Source organism: Apium graveolens, chromosome 5 (assembly GCF_009905375.1).
Source record: "Apium graveolens cultivar Ventura chromosome 5, ASM990537v1, whole genome shotgun sequence".
In the NCBI taxonomy this organism is placed as follows: Eukaryota; Viridiplantae; Streptophyta; class Magnoliopsida; order Apiales; family Apiaceae; genus Apium; species Apium graveolens.
This window is the reverse complement of record NC_133651.1, coordinates 152,846,963-152,873,535: the sequence shown is the minus strand read 5'-3', so window position 1 is coordinate 152,873,535 and position 26,573 is coordinate 152,846,963. Positions and strand designations below refer to the sequence as shown.

Sequence of the window (26,573 nt, the reverse complement as noted above, 5' to 3'; positions counted from 1 at the left end):
ATGCATATAGCAACAACAGAAATTTATTGCCTAAAGCACTTTTTATGTTGCTGTAGAAAATATTGCAACAAATATGAAAAATTTTGGCGTTGCATCCGGTGGTGATGCAATAGAGGTCCTATAGTAACGTTTTAAGCAATGTATAGCAACAACACAACCTCATTGTAATAGACAATATTTAGCAACAAAATTTATTTTACAGCAACACAGTTAAATCATTGCAATATCTATTTTTGTCAGCAAATTAACCACCTTAAGGCAACATTATTTGTTCCAATTGCAATGAAATTTAGGTAAAATTTGACAAATATTGCAACATTTTTGAACCAATTGCAATATTTTATTACTGATGTAGTTGTTAATGGCAACATATTTGGATACAATTGCAACAATATTATTTTAAAAAAACGGTATGATCTTATTATAAATAAGCAATCCAGACATTTAGTATGCCACAAAACCAAGCAATGTCATTCAAAGGTACCATGACCAATTCAAAAGGAGCTCTCGGGCTGTCACAACATCATCAAAAAACATCATAATTTAAGTCGAATAGAAAATGAATTCAAGATAGGAACGCTAATATAAAAGTTCAAATAGCTACACCAAATTAAGTAATAAACAAAACTAATAGTAATCTACATTTAGCTTATTCACTTCCAAATATCATTTATCTACCAAGTTATTCTATTTTCCTGCCAAATTTATCCGGAGATATCATATGCAGGAGGGCAAGCTTCTTTGTCTCCTCGTTCAACTTAGTAGCAACAATCTTATAGCGGGGAACATGTCCTACAAACACAAACTCAAATACACCTTCATAAATAAACCCTGCAAGTATGAACATGATATAACTTTATAAATACACCTTATGCAGATAAAATTAAAGCATAGATGTAAATTACTATTTTCAGCTTTATACCTCAGAAGTTCGCCTCCTGATAGATGCCTTCAAGCAATGAATAACTCTTTGCCTCTTTGCAATAAATAACCTGCAATCCCTTTCTCACCTGGTGCCTAAATAAACACAGGTGAAGAATAAACTAATGGAAGGTCCTAGGTGACTGGGTATGTTCGTGCCGTGGGGTACTGCAGTCCTGTACCAATATATTTCCCATAGGAAAAATGGCTTCTCTGTGTAGGAAAGCTTGTCATCCATCAGATTCTTGCAGTGAGACGGAGATAAGTTACTTCTGCAAATAGCAAAAATGAAACTATAATCCTCGATTATTTACAAAGATGAAAAAAGATAACCAGAAATGTCAGCCTAAGCACTAAATTCCATAACAGTATGCTAAATTCTTTTGAATGCCAGCTACTTGAAACTGGCAGATAAGCGACACAATCTGAAACAAGAAAAAATTGCTGAACTACAAACTCAATGTTATGAAGGTTTCCTCAAATGTAACTACCCTAGTAATATGAGCACAGGACTTGAGGGCTATGCAATGTCTTCATTTATTTTGATAACAAGTATGAAACAGGGCCTACGAGGACTAGAATTGTCTTAACTCCAAGCTGAACAAGATAAATCAGGAGTTGCTCTCTTCACTAGAAGTCTCCATTCACGTAATAACTGGCCAGGGACTCCAAAATAAAGGTACAAAAGAATACTTAATTATTAAAAAAAATCATAGAAGGCGCCTTTGTCCAGTGACAAAAGAGACTTAAATCCTTAGCTTCCTAGTGTTCTTGCACTGCTTTATGAGATGCACAGGAGAAATTTACATATGTATCATTTTATTGTCAGCCCGTGTTGTGCGAATTAGTGTGCAATTTCAAATCAAATACCTCTACTTGCCCGTCATCGAGGCAATATTCTCTGAAGACCACCACCTAAATTTATTTAGTAAGAATGGATACTCAGTTTTCAGGTACATGTTGACAATTTTTACTATGAGTAATGACAATATTAATTCATCCACGTACTTGCAATCTGATTAATGCTCTTCAGGATGGGAAAAATGAAAGTAAACATTAATAGTCAAGTCAATCCTATAACGCTCATTGAGAACTAAAGTTTAAAATTATTTTTTCGTTGACATGATAGATTGACGCAATACAGGCAGAACATCGAAAGCCTATTACCAATATATATACTCGGTTAAATGCTTGGTCATCTACACAAGGACAGTTTTCCTATACTAGTTGATAATAATTATGCAAAAACACTACTTGGAGCATAAAAATAGAAAACTAAAACACATTAATTTGTATTTGCTAAAATCATTAAGTATATCAACACACACATATGCACAACATAAACACAGTTAAGCTTACAAATATTTACAAATATGAATAAAATTAATTCCTAAATAATAACAGAGAAGCAAACACGAACAGAGCATACAAATTTAAAAATCCTAAATACAATCTGAATCCCTAATTTTGAATTCGACTAATTAAACAATATTTCAATTAAAAGCCTAATTAACCAATAAATCGATTTAAATTTCACCACCAATTAATAAACAACCCCTAATTTAAACACACCTTCGGATTTACTAAAAAATAAAAAAATCAAATTGGGGAAGAAATTCGATTGTAAAGTTCAAATTTTTACCTTCGAGTTTGAATATTGTTTGGGCTTACTTGGGTATTTTCGAGCTTGAATCTTTGATCTTCGAGTTTGAATCTGAAAGTTTGAATCTTCGAGCGGTCGCCTTGTTCGTCCCTCTGAGTGTAGACTGTAGTGTTTTTTACTTGGAAAAATATTGTAATGAATTTTTTTTATTAATTATTGACTGATGGGCTTGTTTTAGAAAGCCCGCTTTTTCTCAGGACCCGAGAATCTTTTGGCCAAAATTTTTGAATTCATTGCAACGGTTTTATAAATCTGTTGCAAACAGTTACAAATTTTGCAAATAATTTACTCTATTGTAACAATTTTTTAAAATATTACAACAGCTATACATTTGTCAAAACTACTTAATAAATAGCAACAATTTATGGACAAATTTTGAAATGAGCGTTGCAATAACCAATCTATGGTGTAGTGTTACTAGAACCTCAGCTGGTATCTTCATGAATCAATCCAAGTATGTGTTGGATATTTTGACAAGCTTTTCTGAGCTCAAGTCAAAAACTTCTCTTGTTCCAATAGAACAACATCATGAGCTGCTTCATGAATCTGACAGTCCTCTGTTGTCTGATGTTACGGCCTATAGAAGGCTGGTGGGTAAACTAATATATCTTACCATATCCAGACCCGACTTGTCCTATGGGGTACATGTTCTAGCTCAATTTATGCATAAACCTCAGTCCATTCACTGGCATGCTGCACTAAAGCTGGTTAGGTATCTTAATCACACAACTTCACATGGCTTATTTTATAAATCTCATACTAATCATGTACTCAAAGCTTTCTGTGATGCTGATTGGGGAGGGTATCAAGTTACACGTCAGTCCTTAACTGGATACTGTCTCACATTGGGGGATACACTGGTTTCCTGGAAATGTAAGAAGCAACATGTTGTTTCTCGGTCTTCTGCTGAGGCAGAATATAGAAGCATGGCTGATGTCACTTGTGAAATTACTTGGTTGGTGTCCTTGCTCACTGAACTTCATGTGTCTAATATTACTCCAGTGCCTTTGTTACTTGGTTGGTGTCCTTGCTCACTGAACTTCATGTGTCTAATATTACTCCAGTGCCTTTGTTTTGTGACAATCAATCTGCTTTGTACATTGCTTCAAATCCTGTTTTTCATGAGCGCACAAAGCATATTGAGATTGATTGTCATCTTGTTCGGCAAAAGCTCAAGCATGGTCTTATCTCTCCTCAGCATGTGTCTACTTTGAATCAGCCTGTAGACTTGTTTACTAAGGCTGTATCTTCAGCTCAACTATCATGCTTGCTGTCCAAGTTAGGAGTTTCCACTGGTGTTTCTCCTCCTAACTTGAGGGGGGATGTTAGTCAAGATAAGAATGGTTGACTGTATGCCATGTGTATGCTGATGTGGCATAACAGTCTTTCCCGCCAAAAAGTTTGTTAGTAGGCTCTCATGTAGTTCAGTAGTTTTGTGAGAGAGAATAGCTCTCATTTTTCCTGTATCTTCAAACACTGTAAATTGAGACTTCATTTCTCTCTGTAGGATAAAAACAACAACTTCATCTTTGAGCTTAATGAATGTGCAGTTGTTATAGGGAGAATTTCGTATAACAATGTTGTGGAGGTTAATGGGCGGAACAAAGATCAAGGACAGTGTTTAGGGGGCGGAGGAAGGTTGTTTGGTGGTGGCTGAGCTTGTATGTGGACTCCTTAAGAAAGAATAGGGTTTGTTATTCTATATCAAGTGTCGACTCATGTCCCATACAAGTGCCTACGTACCCTATTTATAGGGATCAAGCCTCACGTAGTTCTTGGGGAACAAGTCACGTAGGCTAGGGTTAGGACTCTTCAGCCCGTGCAGCCCAAGCCCACGATAAAGTCAGGCCTTCAGCCAATTAGTCACGTAAATCTCGATCGGCTCCACACGCTTCCTACAATCTCGCGGCATCTCCGCAATCCTTCCCGTGATTATAGGAACAACCCGTGTCGACCCCGAAATCTACGAGCAACTCAGTCATCTATGAGTCACTTTCCATGTTGCACACAAAGTCTTTCGATGCGGCCCGGCCTGGTCACCTCGGCCCGTACCGCCTTCAAATAATAAATATAATGTTACCTCTGTTTCTATAAGATGTGGGCTCATGAGCTCAGCCCGCTTGTGGGCAGCTAAGCCCACCTCGCATGAAGGCACCTGAGCCCACCTCGCGTGGGCACAACCGAGCTCAGCTCGCATATGAGAGCCCAAATGACAAATGTGAGCTCACCTTACATGTGTGAGCCCAGCTCGCATGTCCTCACTTGAGCCCAGCTCGCATGTTTGAGCCCAGCTCTCATGTCATGAGCCCAGCTCGCATGTGAACCCAGCTCGCATATTACGAGCCCAGCCCGCATGTGAACCCAGCTCGCATGTTACGAGCCCAGCCCGCATGTGCTGGCCCAAGTCATATAAATCCATGGTTCTAGCCCACACACAAGAGTCCAGCTATTTAGTGCACCCACAGGGACCTGTTTAGGGCCCATGGCCGAAAGCGGGCATAACAACTACCCCCCAAAATTCCTGGTCGCATCTTGAGGCTAGGTATTTTCTAATCTTTTTATGGCCTCGCAAGTGTGAGCCCACCAGGCCGCACCAAGCCGCCTCGCGTGTCTCGCCTCGCATGCCTTTCATCTTTGCATTCATTTTGACAGCCGTTGGACAGCTGGCGTGGGGATTCGTGTCATCTTATGAGATGACGACACGCGTCGCCTCCTCCTTTCTCTCTCCTATCTCCTATAAATATGTGAGATTTCAATTCATTTCTCACATTTCCAAGAACACTTCCTGAATTGCTGCTCAATTTGCTCAAGGATCTACCACGGCGAAGATTATCATTTCAACAAGAACCGTCTACCGGCGACGATATTCTCCGGGACCAGATTCATCAGGATCTTCATACACCTCTCCCACAGGTACTCTTCGATTCGAGCCCGTTTTTTATTCATGCTTTATTCACGCACACCATGCGAGCACACACCACCTGTTCGATGCGAGTTCACACACAACCACAACGCGCGATGCGAGTCCTTTTGCTCGTTTAGATACTTAGGTGCGATCCCGTGTGAGATGTGAGGACACCTAGGTGCGATCCCATACTTGTTTTTTTTTGTTTTCTTTTTAGGGCCACACACTAATTTTCACCATCTTTTACAGATGTCGAGTGCGTCTTCAGCCCGCTCCTATGGATCATCTCGCTCTTTCTCGAGCCCGGCTCGCACCTCTGCTAGCCCGGCTTGCTCTTCAGCTACTCCATCTCCGTTAAACCAATACCCTCCTGAGCAGCGAGGCTCCAAGGACTTCCAACGTGAGCTGACCTCTCTTTCTGGTCGTCTTAGCCAACCTATCTCTCCCGGCTCAGCTATCACCTCTCAAGGGGCTTTGAACATTGCCAGAGTTGAGAACTCGATGCGAGCAGCTGGATCCGGCTCGCTTGATATTCACCTCGACCCGAACCCTGAGGATTTTACCAGGGAGAAGAATATATATAATTGGAGAAATAGGCCCGTGGACCTCTCTCATATTCCAGCCTCCCTTGGGGTAGAAGAGCTGCTAAACCGCGAGCCTGCTCCCTTGGATAAAGACCGAGCCGAGGAGATTTTAAGAGAAATGGCTGAAGAGAGGGCAGCCCGTCTGAGGCAAGCAGCAGCTAACCACCTCGACCCCATTCACCTTGACTCAGAATCAACTGACAGCGACCTGGGGAGTGCATACTATGACACCAGGAAGAAAGGAAAAGAGCCTGTAGCTGCTGAATATCCCATCCTGGGACTCGAGGGTGAAGAGGACGGCTCGTATTGGTCCTATGACTCTCCTCAGAGCGAGGAGGTGGCAGATGTTACAAGTCAGTACAAGATTTGTAACTATAATTATGCCCCCGCGGCCTCTCCTGAGCCTTATGTGCCTCCTGCCCAGCCCGAGCTCGAGGGTGAGATTGTTTTCAAAAGGCAGATCATTCCTGATGGGGAGGAGAGCTCAACTGCAAACGAGGAGGTTAAGGTGCTCGCTTGCCGCGACCTGCCTACCTCGCTGACTCAGAAACATCTGGCCGAGCACATTGAGCAGTTTCAGCTCGAGGGCCATATTGTCTTGCCCCTACCTCATATGAGATGCTATAGATTCAATCACTCGGAGAATGGAGGCAGGGTGCCTCACATGGTCTTGTCCACCTTCCTATTAAGGCTGGGAATCTCCTCTCCTCTTCATCCCTTCATCAAAGATGTTTGCGAGTACTTCCAGCTCGCACCCCTTCAGATCAATCCAAACGGATACCGGGCCGCCCTCGCATTGTACATCATGTACCACAAATGTGGGTACCCTTCTCTAACCGCGAGGCAGCTGGGTTACTTCCTCCATTTGAAGCATTCTCCTAACGACTTTGGGTATTTCTACTTCTCTGTCTGGCCGTGCTTCAACAAGAAGAACCTCATCCACAACGGGCCGAGCAACTCAGGGAAGTGGAAAAGCCCTTACTTCTATATCCACGAGGTGCCTCGAGTCCAGACTCATTTTTATTATAATCCATGTAAGTTTTCTCCTGCCCGCTCTCGTCTCTTCTACCATAGCTCTTTCCTTTTAACAAGAATTTCTTTTATCTCCAGCCACCCCGCCTTGCACTGTCCTTGTGGGACAGGAAAAGATAAATGCGGACAGTCTTCTAAACCTTCCTAAGGCGGACCGGGACATCCGAAAACTCATAATGACCTCCAATCTGGTCGCATGTGGGTTTTTGAAGGAAGGAGTGAGGCTGACTCCTCAGAAGAAATCTAGGAAGAGATCCAGAAAGGGTAAGAATATCGGGCCCGCACGTCCGGGCCTGGCTGCTTGCATGCGCGAGCTCGTGTGCTCACTTTTTCTGCATGCATCTCATTTCACATCGCACTTTAATTCTCCGTATTTTTCACCTGCTCGCATTACTTCTTTCCTTTGCATCTTGCTGTGACTAATCTATTGCTTTGTTGTTTTCTTTTTCAGAAATGGCCATCTCCCCTATCCCCTTCATGGAAGAGGCTGAGCAGGCTGCGGCCTCGGGCCCAGTTCAGCCCGCAGCTGCGAGCACAAGGGCTCGCTCTCAGGCCAATCCTCCAGCCCGCATGACTACTCTCTCCGAGCATCTCAAGGATTCAGGGCCCTCTCCTCGACTAAAGAGGCATAGAGGTAAAGAAGGAAAAACTGGCGAGCCTGAGCCAAAGAAAGCTGCTCCCTCTGATGCTCCTCTTCCCTCTTCTTCTTCTGCCAATATGGTTGCGACCACATTCGGCCGGCTCGCCCAAGGTCACATCAGCGAGCAGGATTTAAAGGATTGGTCTTCTTCTACTCTCGAGGTTAACCAGGATGCACTCTCCCGAGCCGCGGCCGAAGTATACTATCGTCAGTTATCTAAGGCTCGAGAGATGCGAGCCCTCAGCCAGACCAACACAAAGCTCGAGGCTAAAGTCAAGTCCCTTCAGAGTAAGGTCGCTGAACACGGGCAAGAGAAAGTTACGCTGGTGAACAACTATAATCAGAAGATAGTTAACCTGAACGCTGCTCACGACAAGGCCCTAAGGGAGCAGAAGGAGGCTCATGACCTGGCTGCTGAAGCATGTAAGAAGGAGAAGGATGCCCTCGACGAGAGGGTGCTCGAGCTGGAGGGATCAGTCTCTGCCCTGACCGAGGGCCGTGAGGCCGCCCTCGCTGATGCTAGGAACCTGGGGGCCAGGAATTTCATGAAAGTCTTTATGAAGAAGGTTCCTGACTTCGATTGGGCGGCTCTGGGTGCGAGCACAGCGAGGCATGCTGACAAGTTGAAGCTGGAGATGGAGAGGGATGCCCAAATTGCTGAGGAGGCTCGGCTCGCGGCCGAGAAGGCCCAGGTCGCTGGTGAAAATCGTGAGGGAGCAAAGGCTGATAACCCTTAATGTAATTTTGATTAGAACTAGACTTTTGACTGGGTAAGCGGGCACCCCTCTCGCCTCGCGCTTGTATTTGAAATATTCTGCCTCGGGGCATAACTTATTTAACTTTTGTTTGTATAAAATGTCTAAGTTTTTTGTGCCCGCGTATGTCTTTACGGTGCTAGCTATTTTTTTTTGTTTTTTACCATGCTTCTACTGACCAAAAAGTAATCATAACTCTGGCCGCTTATGGCGAGCGTTACCCCTTCACTGCGAGCCCAATTTATTCAGCTCGTGTCATTTGTTCAATCAAACAACCATTGAAAGAGAATGCCAAGTGGAACAAGCCCGCATCGACTCGCAGGTGTTGTAGGTGTGCTCGCACTAGGAGCTCGCATGTGTCTTCTCCTCGCATCATGCGACTTTGAGTATGTTTGATGGAGGGCTGGGCCCCCTGGGTCGCATTTATGGTTTTGAGGGCCAGGGTATGAGCTCGCATCGCGGGCCTATATCTCTATCCACATCTTTTATCTACTATGTGTTCGTACTTATCTAAGCGGGCTGTGGCCCGGCTCGTTTCATGTTCTTGGCATCAAGCGGGTCGGGGCCCAGCTTGATTTAACATGTTAATAAAACAACTGTTCTGTCCTCGCATGGGTTCCCAAGGATGGGGTCCCCTGCTGGGTATTTAATCTATTAACAGAAGTTAAAATATCAAGTGCACAAATAGAGATCAATCGTTTATTCATAGATAATGGGAAGTGAAAGGAATACATGCTTGTGGTCTCAGGGAGGCACCTATATGGCACTACCCCCCCCCAGACTTAGGAATATTTGAAGATAATACTAAGTCTAAAAAGAATAATATTACTGATAATACTTGCGAAGGTGTTCCGCGTTCCAGGCTCTTGGGATCAACTTGTCTTGCATATCATTGAGGTGGTAGATTCCCTCCCAGAGCACCGATTTTATCTTGTAAGGGCCTTCCCAATTTGTTCCCAAGACTCCGTGACTCACCACCTTGGTATTTGGCATGACCCGGCGCAGAACTAAATCTCCCACCTTGAAAGTTCGGGCTCGAACCTTACTGTTGTAATGCCTAGCTGTCCTCTGCTGATATGCCGCAATCCTGATCTGAGCCTCTTCTCGAGTTTCTTCGATCATATCCAAATAGAGCCGATGATTGACCTCGTTTGCCTCTGAGTCATAGTTGTCCCTTCGAAAAGATCCTGCTCCCACTTCAACGGGCACCATAGCTTCACACCCATACACCAGAGAGAAAGGGGTCTCTCCAGTTGTGGTTCGGGGTGTAGTGTTGTAAGACCATAGGACCTGGGCGAGTTCTTCTGGCCATGCTCCTTTCTTCTCTTCAAGCTTTGCCTTTAAGGTATGCTTAATGATTTTATTAACAGTCTCTGTCTGCCCGTTACTCTGGGGGTGGCAGACTGCGCTAAAGCTCTTCTGAATCCCCAGCTGCTCACAAAACTCTCGCATCTCCTTGCTATCAAATTGTTTCCCATTGTCAGATATCAGCTTGTAAGGGATGCCATAGCGACATACAATAGCCCTGTATACAAACTCCCTGAGCTTTCTCGCTGTGATAGTGGCTAGGGGCTCGGCCTCTGCCCACTTAGTGAAATAGTCTACCGCAACTACCGCATACTTGACGCCTCCCCTGGCCTTCGGGAGTTCCCCAATCAGATCAATTCCCCACATGGAGAAGGGCCAGGGGCTCATGAGGGATGTGAGAGAGGCCACGGGGTTGTTGTAATAATTGGCATATCGCTGACACTTATCACAAGCTCGGGAGAATTCAAAGGCGTCTTTTTTCAGCGTTGGCCAGTAGTAGCCTTGACGGAGGATTTTCTGAGCTAGAGAGCTACCCCCCGAGTGATTGCCACAAATACCCTCGTGTACTTCCCTTAGGATGTAGTTACATTCCTCCCCATGTATGCATTTGAGAAGAGGAACACTGAACCCTCTTCTGTATAGAATCTCGTCGTATATCACATAGCGGGCTGCTTTATATTTTATTCTCCTTGCCTCGTTCTTTTCGTCCGGAAGTGAACCTTCTCTTATGTATGCTAGAATAGATGTCATCCACGTGGGGCCGAGCTCATTATTGAGGCTGCCCACCTCGTGCTCGGGCACACTAGGTTGTCTCTGTATATCAAGGGGCACGGTCCCTAGCAAAGTGCTCTCGCGGCGTGAGCCGAGCTTAGCTAGCTCGTCCGCGCCTTCATTCTGCCCACGCGGGATTAGTTCCAGCCTCACCTCGTTGAATCTTGTGATTATCCTCTGTGCGCACTTCAGGTAAAGCTCTGTTCTCGGCCCCTTAGCTTGATACCCCCCATTTATCTGATAGACCACAATCATGGAGTCACTAAACACATTCAAATTCTCGACCTTCATTTCCAAAGCTAGCTTGAGACCGTTGATCAGGGCCTCATACTCAGCATCATTGTTGGTTGCGTGAAAGGCCAGATGGGTCGTATGTCTGATTTTGTGAGCCTCTGGGCTGATTAGCTCGATTCCAGCTCCTGCTCCATCACCGTTAGAGGCACCATTCACATATAAGCTCCACCATGGGGCACTATTTTATCTCTCCAGTCCAACTTCTTCTGTGCTAGGTATAACAACAAGGGCTCCCGACTCCTTTTCTTGATGTGGGGGAAATTCTAGCACAAAATCGGCCAGGGCTTGGCCTTTGATCGCAGTCCTTGGCTTATAATCCACCTCGAATTGGCCGAGCTCAACCGTCCACTTCAACATTTGACCAGAAGATTCTGGTCTATGCATCACTTATCTGAGGGGGTAGGAGGTTCGCACTTCTATCTTATGTGCCTGAAAATAGGGCCTGAGTTTTCGGGAGGCCAGAATCAGAGCATACGCTAGCTTTTCGAGGCTTGTGTATCGAGTCTCGGCATCGGCTAGCCTTTTACTCACATAATATACCGGGAGCTGGACACCATCCTCCTCTTGGACTAATACTGCACTTATTGCAAAGTCGGAGACGGCCAAGTATAGGATCAAAGTTTCTCCTGCTTTTGGGTTGGACAACATGGGAGGGCTACTGAGATGCTTCTTTATGTTCTGAAAGGCTTCCTCACATTCTTCGGTCCACTTAAAGTTCCTCCCCACTCCTTTGATTGCTTTGAAGAACTCTTGGTATTTATCGGAGGATTTTGAGACGAAGCGGTTTAAGGCAGCCACTCGTTCCGTTAAGCTTTGAACATCCTTCACCCGTCGAGGGGATCTCATCTCGAGTAGGGCTTGTATCTTGGCTGGGTTGGCCTCAATGCCTCTATGGTTGACAATAAATCCCAAAAACTTCCCCGATTTAACCCCAAACACGCATTTCTGGGGGTTGAGTTTCATTCTGTACTCCCTTAGGATCTGGAACATTTCTGCCAGGTGGCGGACATGATCCCTCGCTTCTTTCGATTTCACCAGCATGTCGTCTACATAGGCCTCCATAGTCTTCCCCAATTGATGTTTGAACATCTTATTCACCAGCCTCTGATAGGTTGCCCCCGCATTAAGGAGCCCGAAGGGCATCCCGATGTAACAGTAAAGGCCCCGATCAGTAATAAAGGAGGTGTGCTCCTGATCTGGCCCATACATGGGGATTTGGTTATATCCCGAATAAGCATCCATAAAACTAAGCAGCGCATGCCCAGCCGTGGAATCAACCAGCTGGTCGATTCGGGGTAGAGGAAAGCTGTCCTTCGGGCAAGCTTTGTTCAGGTCGGTGAAGTCTACACATGTCCTCCACTTGCCATTGGGCTTCTTGACAAGCACAGGGTTGGCCAGCCACACGGGGTAGAAGGCTTCTCTCACAAGTCCTGCCTCCATTAATCTATCCACTTCTTCTCTGAGGGCCTCTGCCCTCTCTCCACTAATCGGCCGTCTCTTTTGCCTAACCCCCTTCTTTTTCGAGTCCAAGTTGAGCCGGTGGCACATGACATTTGGGTCAATCCCTATCATATCGGAGTGTGACCATGCAAAGACATCCAAATTCTCCCTTAGGAAGCGGGCTAGATCCTCTCTCAAGTCAGGACTTAGGTTAGAGCCTATTCTGAGTACCTTGGAGGGATCATTTGGGTCTACCAAGATCGGGATTGTGTCCTCTGCGGCCCCGTCCCTCTCGACCATTGAGGGCATTCTCGGGTCTAGATCTGCTCGAGCCTCGCTAGTTTTTTCCATTTCCGTGATTGCCAAACCTTCCGCATCCTTGAGCTCGGTTTGGTGAGCTTGGGTCGGGTTTATCAAGCGTTCAGAGGTCGCAGTTACAGTTCGAGTGATTCCGTCGGGTGAGTCCATAGTGATTGTTGTTTCTTTGTGTGCCCACTTCCCTCTCCTAAGTATTGCAGTGATTTGTTCTGGGCTCTCTTCTTCATCACTTGCTTCCTCTATAATCCCCTCTTGTATCAACATGATGGGCTGAGATGCTTCCATTAGTAAGGCCCCTGGGCGTGGTTCCACATGAATTCCCATGTGCTCGAAGTAGTTCTCGGGCAACTCCTCAATTGAAATCAAATTACAAGTCTCGTGGCCCTCAGGACGTATTCTTTTCCTACCCTCTGCCTCTTCCATGGGGATGTCGCACTCACCTACTTCAGCTATCTCCCTTGAGGCATTTCTTGACTCGGCCGCTTTGAGTGCCTGGTTGTAGCAGACCCTGGATTCGTATTGACAGCTCTTCAAGATGCCTACCCCCGTGGGGGTTGGGAATTTTATCGTCATATGATGGATCGAGGTCACCATCCTCATTGCCCTCATAAGGGGTCTGCCCACTATAACATTGTAGGCACAAGGCTGGTCTACGACTGTAAACATAGCGATCTGGGTGGCCACATGAGGCTCCTCTCCTATGGTCACCGGGAGCCGAATTGTCCCTTTCACTCCGATCGAGTCTCCCGTGAACCCGTACAGGTGCCCACCTGTTGAGGTTAATTCTCTATCCAATAATCCCAGTTTTTTGTAGGCATCATAAGTCAAAACATCAGCCGAGCTCCCGGTGTCCACCATTGCTCGGTGAACATTCACCGTCCCAATCTTCATTTTTATGACTAGGGCATCGGTATGAGGGTAATGCACCCATTTTGCATCATTCTCTTTAAACACGATATCATCGACCTCCCTTTCAAAGAGCTCCGGGGGCCTTTGGCTTAGATGATTGACGTTGGTGAGCGGCTTGTCCTTTGCTTTCCGGGCATATCTGTCCATCGCCTTCCGGCTGTCTCCACCAATGTGAGACCCGCCTAGAATAATATGAATACTACCAGCCCGAGGGACCCTTTCTTTGTCTTCTGGGGGTGGAGGAGGGACGGTATGATAATCCGTCCTGTGTCTTCGAACCTCCTTGACAACCCACTCCGTAAGCTTCCCTTGTCTAATCAAAGTCTCGATCTCATCCTTTAGTTGTCTACAATCAGTTGTATCGTGTCCGGTGGCCTCATGGTATGCACAATACTTCGAAGTGTCTCTTTTATTGTAGTCTGTGAGAGGAGTTGCCTTCCTGAATACCCCATTCCCCACATATGTAGCATATATGTGGTCGATAGAGGCTACCAGAGGGGTGTGTGTCTGCCATTTGCTTGTATAAGGCCTTCCCAAATCTTTAGTGGTCTCTTTGCCACGGGCAGACTTTTTCGGGCTCGAACTACGCCGATATGTCTTCCTCCTTTCGTCAGGGCTTGAGGATCGGTCCCTCTTGTCTCGATAGCTTTCGCTGATTTTCAGCTCTCTCATCGATTTCTCTACCCTCTTGAAGGGTTCGGCTTGCTCATAGAACTCGGCCAAGGTCCTCGGCTCACTCGCTTGGAGGCTCTTCCAAAATTTCGATCCTTCTTTCAGCCCTGCTATCAAGAAATTTTTGATGGTCTCCTCACTGGCTCCTTTCACCTTGGGGACCTCGGCGTTGAACCGACGAAAGTATTCTGCCAAGGGCTCCCCCTCCCTTTGCTTGATGTTGGCTAACGTGGCCACAGGAGGCGAATAGTGGAGGGTCGACTGAAATTGTCTGACGAACAAGTCCTCCAATTGCCTCCACGTTCTTATGCTAGTCGGTCCCAACTTGGAGAACCATTGTTGGGCACTACCTCTGAGTGATGCCGCGAAGAGTCTGCAACGGGTCATCTCCGGCACCTGATAGACTTCCATCTCAGTGTTAAATTGAATAAGGTATCCGCCGGGTCGGCTTCGCCGTTGAATAGAAGGTCGGGGTTGTGCCTAAACACCCGAGGTAGGGGGGATGATCGGATAGCAGCCGTAAACGGAGAGGGGGCAGCCGAAGCAGGGGGCCCTCTCTTCTCTTGCTCCATCTCATCTAAGATCCTTCTCAGGTCCCTTACTCTAACAACTTCTCCTTCTCTGTCACCTCCCGCATTACTCGAATGATGTGAGCCCTGAGGTCGTTCGCGGCGTCCCCCTCCTCCAGCTCGGTCCTGCGACTCCTCTTCACGATTGTATCTGCGTCTATGTCGCTCCTCCCTCCTGGGTGAGGTGTGTTGACGTCTTTCCGAAGGGGTCGTTGCCCGTTCCCTTTTCGAGCCTCTTTTATCCACGGGCTCTTTCTCTTCTCTCTCCTTCTTACAATTCTCCAATTTGAGCCTGAGGTCATGTTCGCTTAATTTTCTACCCACTCGGTCTAGCACGCTAGTTGACCTTGCCTCAGATGAAGCTGGCTTCGGCCCCGATCTCGTAGAGATCTGGCTGCCCCGCTCATCATGGCCTCGGGGTATATCTTCCTTTTCGCGTGATGTTTCTTTCTTCTGTTTGGTCTCGGTTGCCACGTCATCAAAATCGTGGATCAGCTTCTTCTGAGGGCCTTTGCCCTTCCAGCTACGCTGTGAGACCTTGAGGCGGCGCGCCTTACGCTTGGCGTTCCAGACCGAGCTTCTTTCTACCTTTGACATTCGGGCGTTGATCTGATTCATCTGATCGGCCAGCCCTTCGAGATACGTCATCACAGCCTGCCCGTCCACGGTTGCAATTGGTGGAGGTGGCGCCTGATTCTCTGGGGGCGTGTGTTCGAAAGTAGGGTCCTTCTTGCCTCCGCTCCCTGGTGTCGTCGCTTGCTTGCTTTCTTTGGTCATCTTTCTCTCTAAGATGAACGAGGCCCCTCCTTCTAGCGCCAAATATTATAGGGAGAATTTCGTATAATAATGTTGTGGAGGTTAATGGGCGGAACAAAGATCAAGGGCAGTGTTTGAGGGCGGAGGAAGGTTGTTTGGTGGTGGCTGAGCTTGTATGTGGACTCCTTAAGAAAGAATAGGGTTTGTTATTCTCTATCAAGTGTCGACTCATGTCCCATACAAGTGCCTACGTACCCTATTTATAGAGATCAAGCCTCACGTAGTTCTTGGGGAACAAGTCACGTAGGCTAGGGTTAGGACTCTTCAGCCCGTGCAGCCCAAGCCCACGATAAAGTCAGGCCTTCAGCCAATTAGTCACGTAAATCTCGATCGGCTCCACACGCTTCCTACAATCTCGCGGCATCTCCGCAATCCTTCCCGTGATTGTAGGAACAACCCGTGTCGACCCCGAAATCTACGAGCAACTCAGTCATCTATGAGTCACTTTCCATGTTGCACACAAAGTCTTTCGATGCGGCCCGGCCTGGTCACCTCGGCCCGCACCGCCTTCAAATAATAAATATAATGTTACCTCTGTTTCTATAAGATATGGGCTCATGAGCTCAGCCCGCGTGTGGGCAGCTAAGCCCACCTCGCATGAAGGCACCTGAGCCCACCTCGCGTGGGCACAACCGAGCTCAGCTCGCATATGAGAGCCCAAATGACAAATGTGAGCTCACCTTACATGTGTGAGCCCAGCTCGCATGTCCTCACTTGAGCCCAGCTCGCATGTGAGCCCAGCTCTCATGTCAGGAGCTCAGCCCGCATGTGAACCCAGCTCGCATGTTACGAGCCCAGCCCGCATGTGCTGGCCCAAGTCATATAAATCCATGGTTCTAGCTCACACACAAGAGTTCAGATATTTAGTGCACCCACAGGGACCTGTTTAGGGCCCATGGCCGAAAGCGGGCATAACAACAGTGTTCTTCTTCTTCAATATATTTCTGTGTTGATGTTGCTGCAGTTGTATGATTTCTAACAGTAATACCAACCCTCCATTACTTCACTCAAGGATTAGTCGGTTCAAATTCAACTCTTCAGATTAAAAGTTACATTTACAACATAAATCATACTCATGAAGTGCTATTACCAGCCTACAATCATAGTGAAGAGCACAGACTAAGCACGCCTTTACTTAAGCGCCAAGAGTTAGGCTCATGATATCTGTCGTAAAGCGGTTCAATACGTTCTTGACGCTTGCGCTTACTCATTTTGGTCAGATCTTCCACTTTAAAGAACCTTGGTGCCAGTTCCACAAGCCACTTCGGGTCAACAACAGTTACCTCACGCATATAATCCTTCGTTGTCATTACCAGCTCATGGTAGATAACCCAGTCGGGTTGTCTCTGAAACAGAGCACTGCTAGGATGAATATACACTGGTTGGTTCTCCACAAGTGTACGGTAAGCTTCTTGTGGAACCTTTTTGGCTGCATGGCGCTGTTATGGCCTTTCTTATCTTGGTGAAATTGTTTCCAGCACTCAAAACATCCAATTGGTACCTGCACAAATACAGCATCAGCAAGTGTAATCAATTGGCTTAACATACCAAAATATAACTGCACATAAACAAAATTGCTTCTAATTATAAACTCGAGTGGTAATTTAGCAAATATTTCTACATCATGTATGAGATAAAACCATACAACCCTTGAGCAAAGTTTTCATAGACTTGGCATGAAAAGATGCTACAGATGCAATATTTACTTATGGGAAGTCAAAAGCCTGCTCATCTGGAAGGGCAAACTTTTAAATTACAGTAAAGTCGCCATTTTACTTGAACAGTGTGCAATGTCTAAGAGAAGACTGACAAAGGGACAAAAAGACTGGGCAGAACTATGTATATTAAACTAAAAAAACAGCATATGTTCCTAAAGAAAATTTACAGGCACTGCATAACATATGAAGCTAAAGGACCACAGTAAAGTATCATTTATATGCCTTAATTAAGGGAGCCCACGAGAATGGGATTCCTAATTTTCATAAAATATAGTTACACCCACCACCCACCAAGATTTATAAAGAGTGAGGAGAGTACAGATATACACAATTTGGGCTCAACGGTCTTGTCCAAATACAAAACATCAACGCATTGTTCGCATTAATTCTAATTGACTAAAGCTGAAGATGTGCAAAATATATAGGACTACAGGAGTATTTTAGGACAAGAAGAGTGTTGTATTGACATAAAACCGATTTCTTACAGAGAAGTAAAGACCATAGATGCAAGCATGCTCTGTACAAAAAAAAATGAAATCAAAAGATATAAAAATTAAAGGCAAAAATGCAACAGAAACTTTTTGTCAAAGTATAGTATAGGATCCTGGTAAAGCCATCCTCTAACACCTTAAGGTTTTAAATGAGCAGGTTATTTAACAAAGAAATTATAAAACTAGTAAAAGATGAATAAATCATCTTTGCAATGTAGATTATTATATAACTATATTTGTTTAACTTCACTTCAGCACCAGTACAGGACAAGTTTTTAAAGGATGACAATAAAAAGATTATCTAAAATTATATAACGTAGGTGGTGATAACTCCTGGTGGCGGGCTGCTCCTTCGACGGCGTCCTGGATCCTTCTCCGCTGTAGAGGTGTAGTTGTGGTTGGGTTCCTACAAAACAACACCGGAAGGGGGGTTGGAGTCCCGCAGCGCCTCCGGCGTGAGAGTAAGAACTAGCTTTTTGGGAAGATGAAGATGGATATGAATGCAGGATGGCTGTATGTGTGTATGAGTGTGTGAGAATGATTAACCCCAAAACCTCACCTTCTTGGGCTACTTATAGCTCAAGGGTAGGGTTTTGGGGTTGGTACCTTTGAATCGTAGCCATTGGTTCTGGGAGCGGAGGGCACCTGGCTGGAGTGGATACTTTACACGTGTCGGCGTGGGACTGGTCGAGGAATGTTCTGAGGATCCTCTGACACGTGCCCTGATTATTCCCATGATTGATGTGTGACAGTTGTTCCCGTCACGTGCTTGGGCCAACGTCTCACGTGTCGGGGTTTATCAAGGCTCTGCTTGCGGGACCGAGCTGGTCAGGAGTGGTGGTGTGCGGGACTACTCCCTCCAGGAGCTGCGTGGAGTTATGAGCCTAGGAGTAGGCATCCCAGGAGCTGTATGGAGTTAGGAGCTTAGGAGTAGGCCTCCCAGGAGCTGTATGAAGTTAGGAGCTTAGGAGTAGGCCTCCCAGGAGCTGTATGGAGTTAGGAGCTTAGGAGTAGGCCTAACAGGAGCCATATGTACTATCATGTGCCCCCCACTCCCTTATGCAGATTTTCTGGATGGGGGAGTGTTATTTTTGTTTGTTTTAGAACATGAGTTTCTTATTGTTTTGTTTGAAGGAGTTGAGCTTTTCTGCCCCCAGTCCGGAGTTCATTGAGTTCGGTGAATCAGGACTAAGGTGGTTGTCCTTAGCAGGAGTTCAGCTTTTCTTGGCCCCCAGTCCGGAGTTCGTTGAGTTCGGCGAATCAGGACTAAGGTGGTTGTCATTAGCAGGAGTTGAGCTTTTCTGCCCCCAGTCCGGAGTTCGTTGAGTTCGGCGAATCAAGACTAAGGTGGTTGTCCTTAGCAGGAGTTGAGCTTTTCTTGCCCCCCAGTCCGGAGTTCGTTGAGTTCGGCGAATCAGGACTAAGGTGGTTGTCATTAGCAGGAGTTGAGCTTTTCTGCCCCCCAGTCCGGAGTTCGTTGAGTTCGGTGAATCAGGACTATGGTGGTTATCCTTAGCAGGAGTTGAGATTTTCTTGCCCCCCAGTCCGGACTTCGTTGAGTTCGGCGAATCAGGACTAAGGTGGTTGTCATTAGCAGGAGTTGAGCTTTTCTTGCCCCCCAGTCCGGAGTTCGTTGAGTTCGGCAAATCAGGACTAAGGTGGTTGTCCTTAGCAGGAGTTGAGCTTTTCTTTCCCCCCAGTCCGGAGTTCGTTGAGTTCGGCGAATCAGGACTAAGGTGGTTGTCATTAGCAGGAGTTGAGCTTTTCTGCCCCCAGTCCGGAGTTCGTTGAGTTCGGCGAATCAGGACTAAGGCGGTTGTCCTTAGCAGGAGTTGAGATTTTCTTGCCCCCAGTCCGGAGTTCGTTGAGTTCGGCGAATCAGGACTAAGGTGGTTGTCATTAGCAGGAGTTGAGCTTTTCTTGCCCCCCAGTCCGGAGTTCGCTGAGTTCGGCGAATCAGGACTAAGGTGGTTGTCATTAGCAGGAGTTGAGCTTTTCTGCCCCCAGTCCGGAGTTCGTTGAGTTCGGCGAATCAGGACTAAGGTTGTTGTCCTTAGCAGGAGTTGAGCTTTTCTTGCCCCCCAGTCCGGAGTTCGTTGAGTTCGGCGAATCAGGACTAAGGTGGTTGTCATTAGCAGGAGTTGAGCTTTTCTTGTCCCCCAGTCCGGATTAAATTGAGTTGCATAGTCCGGACCTGGAAGTTGAAACGGTTTTGGGGAATTTCCCCCCAATTATTTGAATTGTTACAGTTGTCTTTTTCGAAAGACGTGCTGTAATAATGACTCTCCAATAATGACCGCTCGTGATGGGCGGCTAGGATCGTGCCACGTGGTGTGGCTGTTTAGTTTTTCACCCCCTATAAAAGGAGGTGTTGTGCTCTTTGTTTTGTTTTTATTGTTTCTTCAATTTTTCTATTTCTCTTTCTTTCTCTGGAGTTTTGCTTTGCCGTTCTTGCCGTCGCCGCCTGTCACTGTAGCTTGGCCAGTGGTTGCTTCTTGGTCGTCCCCAGTAACTCCGTTATCTCTACTTTGTAAGCTTTTCCCCCTGCTTTTCTGCTTTTTGTTCCATTCTTTTATTTTGCTGGTGTATTGAATTCTTTCTTTGTGCTATTGTGATTGGTTTTTGTTGGATGTTTTTGTATGTATGTGTATATATGTGTGTTTTTGTCTATATTTTTGTGTTTGATAGTGTTTCTGGAATTAGGGTTTTCTATTAGGGTCCGGACTTGGATAACTTCAGGGTTCTCGCAGTCCGGAGCTCCTGTTGAGTTTTGGAGTTTTGTTTTCTTTTGGATTGGGTCTCCGGACTGTCTACGTTTGACTTGTAATAAAATTGATAATAGGGTAGTCCGGACCATCTAGCATTGAAAATAAATAAACTGTAGGGTTTTAGATTAACCTTTGTCACTTCTTTTAGGTTTATGGTCCGGACTAAAGCTCTTGCCAAGGCCTACATAACTTGCTATCCGGGGCCATCTAGTTCGGATTCTGAGTATTCTGGTGATTCTGAGCGGGTTGAAATGGGTAAGAAAGCTTCTACTTCGGACTCCGAGGCCATAACGAAGCTTTCGGTTGCTAAGATCTCCTCCAGGAAGGTACCGTATAGTCCGGAGAGGCTATGGGTTGAGAACCTCGGGTATTTCGTGACTAAGAGTGAGGAAATTGAGGATAGCTTTTACTATAGGAGCATTAGGTCCGGATACGCTAGGCAGCAGAACGCGGCTCCGGGGCCTTACAATCAGGAAGAGTTGGATAGAATTTGCTGGGAGCATAGTGGCTAAGGAGCCCTATGAGTTGAAGGAGGAATACGCCGCCTTGGACCATGAGGCGCAGGATTCTTCAGTCCGGGCTGCCTTTCAACTAGATCGACGGATTGAGTGGAGGTGGCCGACTCCGGACGAAAGGATTTATCATAGGCCGTCTGATGGGTTTGTTCCGGTATGGCTGGAGCATCTCCGGTCCGGGTGGAACCCGCACTGGCACTTGTTTCTCAAGCACTTGTGCAAATATGTATATAAGGTTTCTCCGATGCAGATTACGCCCAATAGAATAAAATGGATGACTTGGTTTATTGCCACCAGTAATAAGTTTAAAGTTCAGCCCACTTTTAAACTATGGCATCACTTATTTCATTTGGTCCGGTCCGGTCAGACCCCTCTTTATGAGCTTCGGTTCCGGGCTGCTGAGTGCGGTTATGGGGGTTCTTATAGGCCAGTGATTCAGCAGTCTTCTCTGAAGCATTGGAATGGAGAGCTTATCATGCTGAGGGGCTTGGATTTATTTTATCTTCCCTACATAGCTGCTGAAGGAGTCTGGACTAGTTTCCGAAGGGATGTTCTCCGGGGAGATGCGCTCCGGATGATTTTTGCATTTTGTGAATGCTTGGGTTTTCAAATGACCCGGGATACGTTTATGATGTATAGGACTATGCATAGAATAGGGTGTAAGTAGTTTCTCTTTTTGTCCGGACCCTCTATATGTTTCTTGTATTTCTTTATTTGCCTTGATTCTGTACTAGTTTTGACTTGTGTTTTTGGTTTTTTTCTTTGCAGGTTTGCCTCATTACAATCCGGACATGTCGTCTTCAGCGTACAGTGATGCTCTGAAAGGTCTGGGCAAGGCTTTCAAGTTGCCAAAGAAGAATGTTGTTGCTGGCTCCGGATCGAACGCCTCGGCTGAGGAGGGATCACAGAGTAATGCCGTCCCCAATCCGGGGCCTGAAGTTCCTGTGAACCAATCCACTCCGGAGCGTAATGTTGAGTTGGATATGGGTAATGAGTTTGACAATCTTGAGGATTTAGGTCCTATTGGGGAGGCTCCGGGTGCTGATTCTGGGCGGAGGAGGAAGAGGCTCCGGACTCTTGGGTCGAAACCTCCTAGGGCTGAAAACTATGAAGCTGGCTCTGGGTCCGGGGCTGGCAAAGGGAAAGCAGTTGATGTTGATAGTCCGGATGAAGATGGTCCGGCGCTGGAGGAAAAGGTGGCTCGCTTCATGGCTGGGATTCCGACTCAAACTCAGTGGAGTAAGATGAATGAGTCCGGATTCGATGCCACAATGAAGGAGTGTTCCCGGCTCTGGGGTCAGGTATTTTCTTTCTGTTCTTGCTTCTTGTTTATTGTGTTATTTTGACTTAGAATATTCTTCTAAGTTTATCTGTCTTTTGTAGCTTGGTGGATATATGGCCGGATCCGCCTCTCTTGCTTATAATGAGATTAAAGGTTTCCGGAGCGCTGTTGTTGATAAGGATGCTGAGATTAATCGGCTCCGGGACCAAATCATTGAGAAGGATAACTCTTTGTCCGGGTTGAACAAGAATCTGAACGAAGTGACTATCCGGGCTGATAACACGGAGAGGGAGGTTTCTGATTTAAAATCCGAATTGGCAGAGCTCCGGAGGCAAATGTCTGTTGTTCATCCAGAGGCTGAGGTTATAGATGAGTTTAAAAGATCTGAGGAGTACGATAGGGCCCTTGCCAATGCTGGTGCTCCGGAGATAGCTCGCTGCTGGCTGGTTGCTGAGCGACACATCAAGACTAATCCGGAGGCCGATTGGGATAGCTTCGTCTCCGAGTTTATCAAGGCCAAGGAAGACATTGAGCTCGGATTGGGGGAACCAGAGCCATTTGACGGCCCCTGTCCCAGTTTCATTCCTCCCAGTGCTCCGGACGCTTGACTTTCTATTTGTTAAAGACTTTTTGATACGTTTGATCTATGTAATATTCGTACATTGCTCCGGACTTGGTTGAGTCCGGTGAATTTGTAATGAATGCTTTCCTTGATGCTATTTTACTCTGTTTCTGTAGTTTGTTTTTGCCTTAATATATTTTTTAAGTAAGATTTGTTGGTCAGTCCTGACTAATTTTCTTGTCTGGACTAGTGGTTTCTTTTAGTTAGAAAATTAATTCTAAGTAAAAATTGGTTGCTCTAGTCCTGACTAATAGCTTGTCCGGACTAGTGGCTGCTTTTAGTTAGAAAATTAATTCCAAGTAAAAGTTGGTTGCTCTGGTCCAGACTAATAGCTTGTCCGGACTAGTGGCTGCTTTTAGTTAGAAAATTAATTCTAAGTAAAAGTTGGTTGCTCTAGTTCTGACTAATAGGTTGTCCGGACTAGTGGCTGCTTTTAGTTAGAAAATTATTTCTAAGTAAAAGGTGGTTGCTCTAGTCCTGACTAATCTTCTTGTCCGGACTAGTGGTTGCTTTCAGTTAGAAAATTAATTCTAAGTAAGAGTTGGTTGCTCTAGTCCTGACTAATAGCTTGTCCGGACTAGTGGCTGTTTTTGAAAAATATGCAAGTTAAAAAGAAAGCTTTTCATTGATCATTCATACAATATAGAAGGAGAAACATTTTGGTTGCTTGCCATATTGGCTACAAGTTTGTTTGCTTTACTACTGGTAGAATTTTCTTAGCCTTAGTCCATGCCAAGTGTTTGGGACTTCTGAGTCATCCATGTTCAAGAGCTTGTAGGTTCCTGGCCTGAGAACTTCTTTGACCTTGTATGGTCCTTCCCATTTGGGCATTAACTTTCCGGTGTTTGTGGGATCTGATGTTTCAGTGTCTCAAAGGACTAAGTCTCCAACTTGGAAGTTTTTGACTCTTGACTTCTTACTGAAGTGGTCTCTTGTTTTCTCCTTGTATTTTTCCATCCTTTGTACAGCTTGGTCCCGGACCTCATCAATTAGTTCCATGTTTGTTTTGAGTCCTTCTTCGTTTGCTTCTTCTTCAAAGTTTATTGCTCTGTGTGAAGGAGAGCCCACTTCAATAGGCAGCATTGCTTCTGTTCCATAGGCTAGTTTGAATGGAGTTTCTCATGTGCTTGTCCTTGGGCTTGTCCTGTAGGACCAAAGTACGCTTGGTAGTTCTTCTGGCCACTTACTTTTGCTTTCTTTGAGTCTTTTCTCGATACCTCGGAGCAGGATTCTATTCGTTACTTCTACTTGGCCATTTTCTTGGGGATATGCCACTGATGATTTTTTGTGCTTGATCCTGCGCTCCTGGAGGTAGGACTCGAACTCTGATCCAATGAATTGAGGTCCATTGTCTGAGACTAGGACTCGTGGTATCCCGAACCTCAATAAAATGTTGTCCATAAACTTTGTGCAGTCTTGTTGATTGATTGTCTTCATTGCTTTTGCTTCAACCCATTTTGTCATGTAGTCAATAGAGACTAGTAGGTACCTGAGGTCTCCTTTTGCTCGAGGGAAGGGTCCCATGATATCAATACCCCAAACAGCGAAGGGGATAGGTGATAGGACTGAGGATGGTAGGACTGGGCTTATCCGGGACACATTGCTGAAGATCTGGCACTCCTTGCACTTCTTGACGTATTGTATTGCATCCTGATGGATTGTTGGCCAGTAGTAGCCTTGTCTTATGATCTTATGAGCTAGGGCTTTTGCAGACATGTGGTCTCCACATATTCCTTCATGCACTTCTGCCAAGCAGTACTTTGCTTCTTCTGGGCCAATGCACTTCAGGATAGGAGATGAGAAGGTCCTGCGGTAGAGTACTCCTTCTTCGAGGAAGAACTTGGCTACTTTTGCTTTCAATCTTTGAGCTTTTCCTTTATCTTCTGGGAGCTCCCCTTTGTCCAAGTAGTTTATGAAGGGAGTCATCCAATTTTGAGTGCTTTCTATTTCCAAGACCTCTCCGGATTCAATGGATGGTTTGTGGAGTTCTTTGAAGTAGACTGAGCAGTCCAGATCTGATGAATTCTGGACTAATTTGGATAGGATATCCGCTTCTTCATTTTCTTCTCGGCATATCTGAATGAATTGGTGTCTTGGGATTGAGGCTAAGTACCTCTGAACCAGTGCCTGGTATTTCGCCAGAGTAGGGTCTTTTGCTATGTATTCTCCATTTGTTTGCTTGACCACTATCTGGGAGTCGCTGTAGATTTTCAAGTCCTGGACCCTTAGAGTCCGGGAGAGCTTTAGTCCTGCGATCAACGCCTCATATTCCGCTTGATTGTTTGTTGCTGGGAAGTTGAAGGATATAGCTGTCTGAATCTTGAATCCTTCTGGACTCTTGAGTATGAGTCCGTCTCCTCACCTCTCGGTTGTTGAAGAACCATCTACCTTTAAGGTCCAGGCTCCCGGGCTAATTTCCTTTTTTGGCTCCTGATCCGTATCCATTGTTTGTTGGTCTTCTTCCGGGAAGTTACATTCGATTATGAAATCTGCAAGAGCTTGAGCTTTGATTGCAGTCCTGGGAATGAAGCTTAGATTGAACTGGCTCAATTCCACAGCCCAATTAACAAGTCTTCCCGAGATATCTGGCTTGTGGATTATTTTCCTTAGTGGTTGATTTGTCACTTTCCTGATTTCCCTCCCTTGGAAGTAGTGCCTGAGTTTCCTTGAGGTTGTAACCAAAGTGAAGGCAAACTTCTCCAATCTTGGGTATCTTATTTCTGCATCTTTTAAGACCTGGCTTACATAGTAGACTGGTTGCTGTATTCCATTCTCTTCCTTGATTAGGGCAGCTCCTACGGCTTGTGCTCCCGCTGACAAGTATAAGTAGAGAGGCTCTTCTGGCTTAGCTTTAGTTAGGACTGGTGGCTGAGAGAGGTAGTTTTTGATTTCCTCGAATGCTTTCTGGCACTCCGGATTCCAGTTTACCTCTTTCTTGTTGGTTGCTCCTTTGAGTAAATCAAAGAAGGGTAGGCACCTCTCTGCTAGTTTTGAGACAAATCTCCTGAGTGCAGCTAGTGATCCTGCTAGCTTCTGCACATCTTTTTGGGTCCTGGGAGCTTTCATCTCCTGGATTGCTTTTATTTTCTCCGGATTGGCTTCTATGCCTCTGTTGCTGATCATGAATCCTAGGAACTTGCCTGCTCCTACTCCGAAGGTGCATTTCTCCGGGTTTAGCTTGAGTTGGTTCTTTCTTAGATTTTCAAAGCATTCCTTCAGATCTTCCACGTGCCCTGGTATAGTTGTTGATTTGGAAATCATGTCATCGACATAGCACTCTAAATTTCTCCCAATCTGGGACTTGAATATCTTGTTCATAGTTCTTTGGTAAGTGGATCCAGCACTGGTGAGGCCGAAGGGTAGCATCACATAAGCGTAGACTGCTCTGTGAGTTATGAATGCTGTCTTAGGGATGTCCTTCGGGTTCATCTTTATCTGGTTGTATCCGGAGAAGGCATTCATGAAACTTAGCATTACATGTCCTGAGGTGGCATCTATCAGTTGATCAATGTTTGGAAGAGGATACGGGTCCTTCGGGCATGCATCATTTAGGTCAGTGTAGTCCACACACATTCTCCAT

The 26,573-nt window shown here is 45.7% G+C and overlaps 3 protein-coding genes across 11 annotated transcripts in view; all 3 read right to left on the bottom strand.

Moving 5' to 3' along the window:
* Positions 1–543: 543 nt before the first annotated feature.
* LOC141724582 (putative pre-mRNA-splicing factor ATP-dependent RNA helicase DEAH5) overlaps positions 544–26,573 on the bottom strand; it is a 31,319-nt gene continuing 5,289 nt past the window's right edge. For 2 of the 9 annotated variants that reach the window (XR_012576731.1, XR_012576735.1), the window contains 2 exons: positions 923–1,193; positions 590–831 (listed from right to left, as the gene is read on the bottom strand). The gene's annotated coding sequence lies outside the window, so the exon portion shown is untranslated. Of the gene's footprint in view, positions 832–922; positions 1,194–2,563; positions 2,844–16,569; positions 17,099–17,303; positions 17,833–26,573 lie in introns of those variants that run through there. The other 7 variants (XR_012576732.1, XM_074526783.1, XR_012576738.1 and 4 more) reach the window with 6 other exon arrangements.
* Positions 8,764–10,870, bottom strand: LOC141660443 (uncharacterized). The gene is made up of 2 exons (XM_074467425.1): positions 10,396–10,870; positions 8,764–8,912 (listed from the first exon to the last, which is right to left on the bottom strand). Exons 1-2 carry the CDS (start codon positions 10,868–10,870, stop codon positions 8,764–8,766), a joined length of 624 nt encoding a protein of 207 aa, XP_074323526.1.
* LOC141660442 (uncharacterized) lies at positions 11,163–14,212 on the bottom strand. The gene has a single exon (XM_074467424.1). It carries the CDS (start codon positions 14,210–14,212, stop codon positions 11,261–11,263), a length of 2,952 nt encoding a protein of 983 aa, XP_074323525.1. The 3' UTR covers positions 11,163–11,260.

Bases quoted from the DNA above. Each gene is read 5' to 3' on its own strand.
- LOC141660443 (XM_074467425.1), bottom strand. From the start codon at position 10,870: ATGAAGGTCGAGAATTTGAATGTGTTTAGTGACTCCATGATTGTGGTC. The intron at 8,913-10,395 runs GTAACTACATCC...AATGCGACCCAG, and splicing joins ATGCATACATGGGGAGGAAT to GGGGCCCAGCCCTCCATCAA.
- LOC141660442 (XM_074467424.1), bottom strand. From the start codon at position 14,212: ATGAGAGAGCTGAAAATCAGCGAAAGCTATCGAGACAAGAGGGACCGA.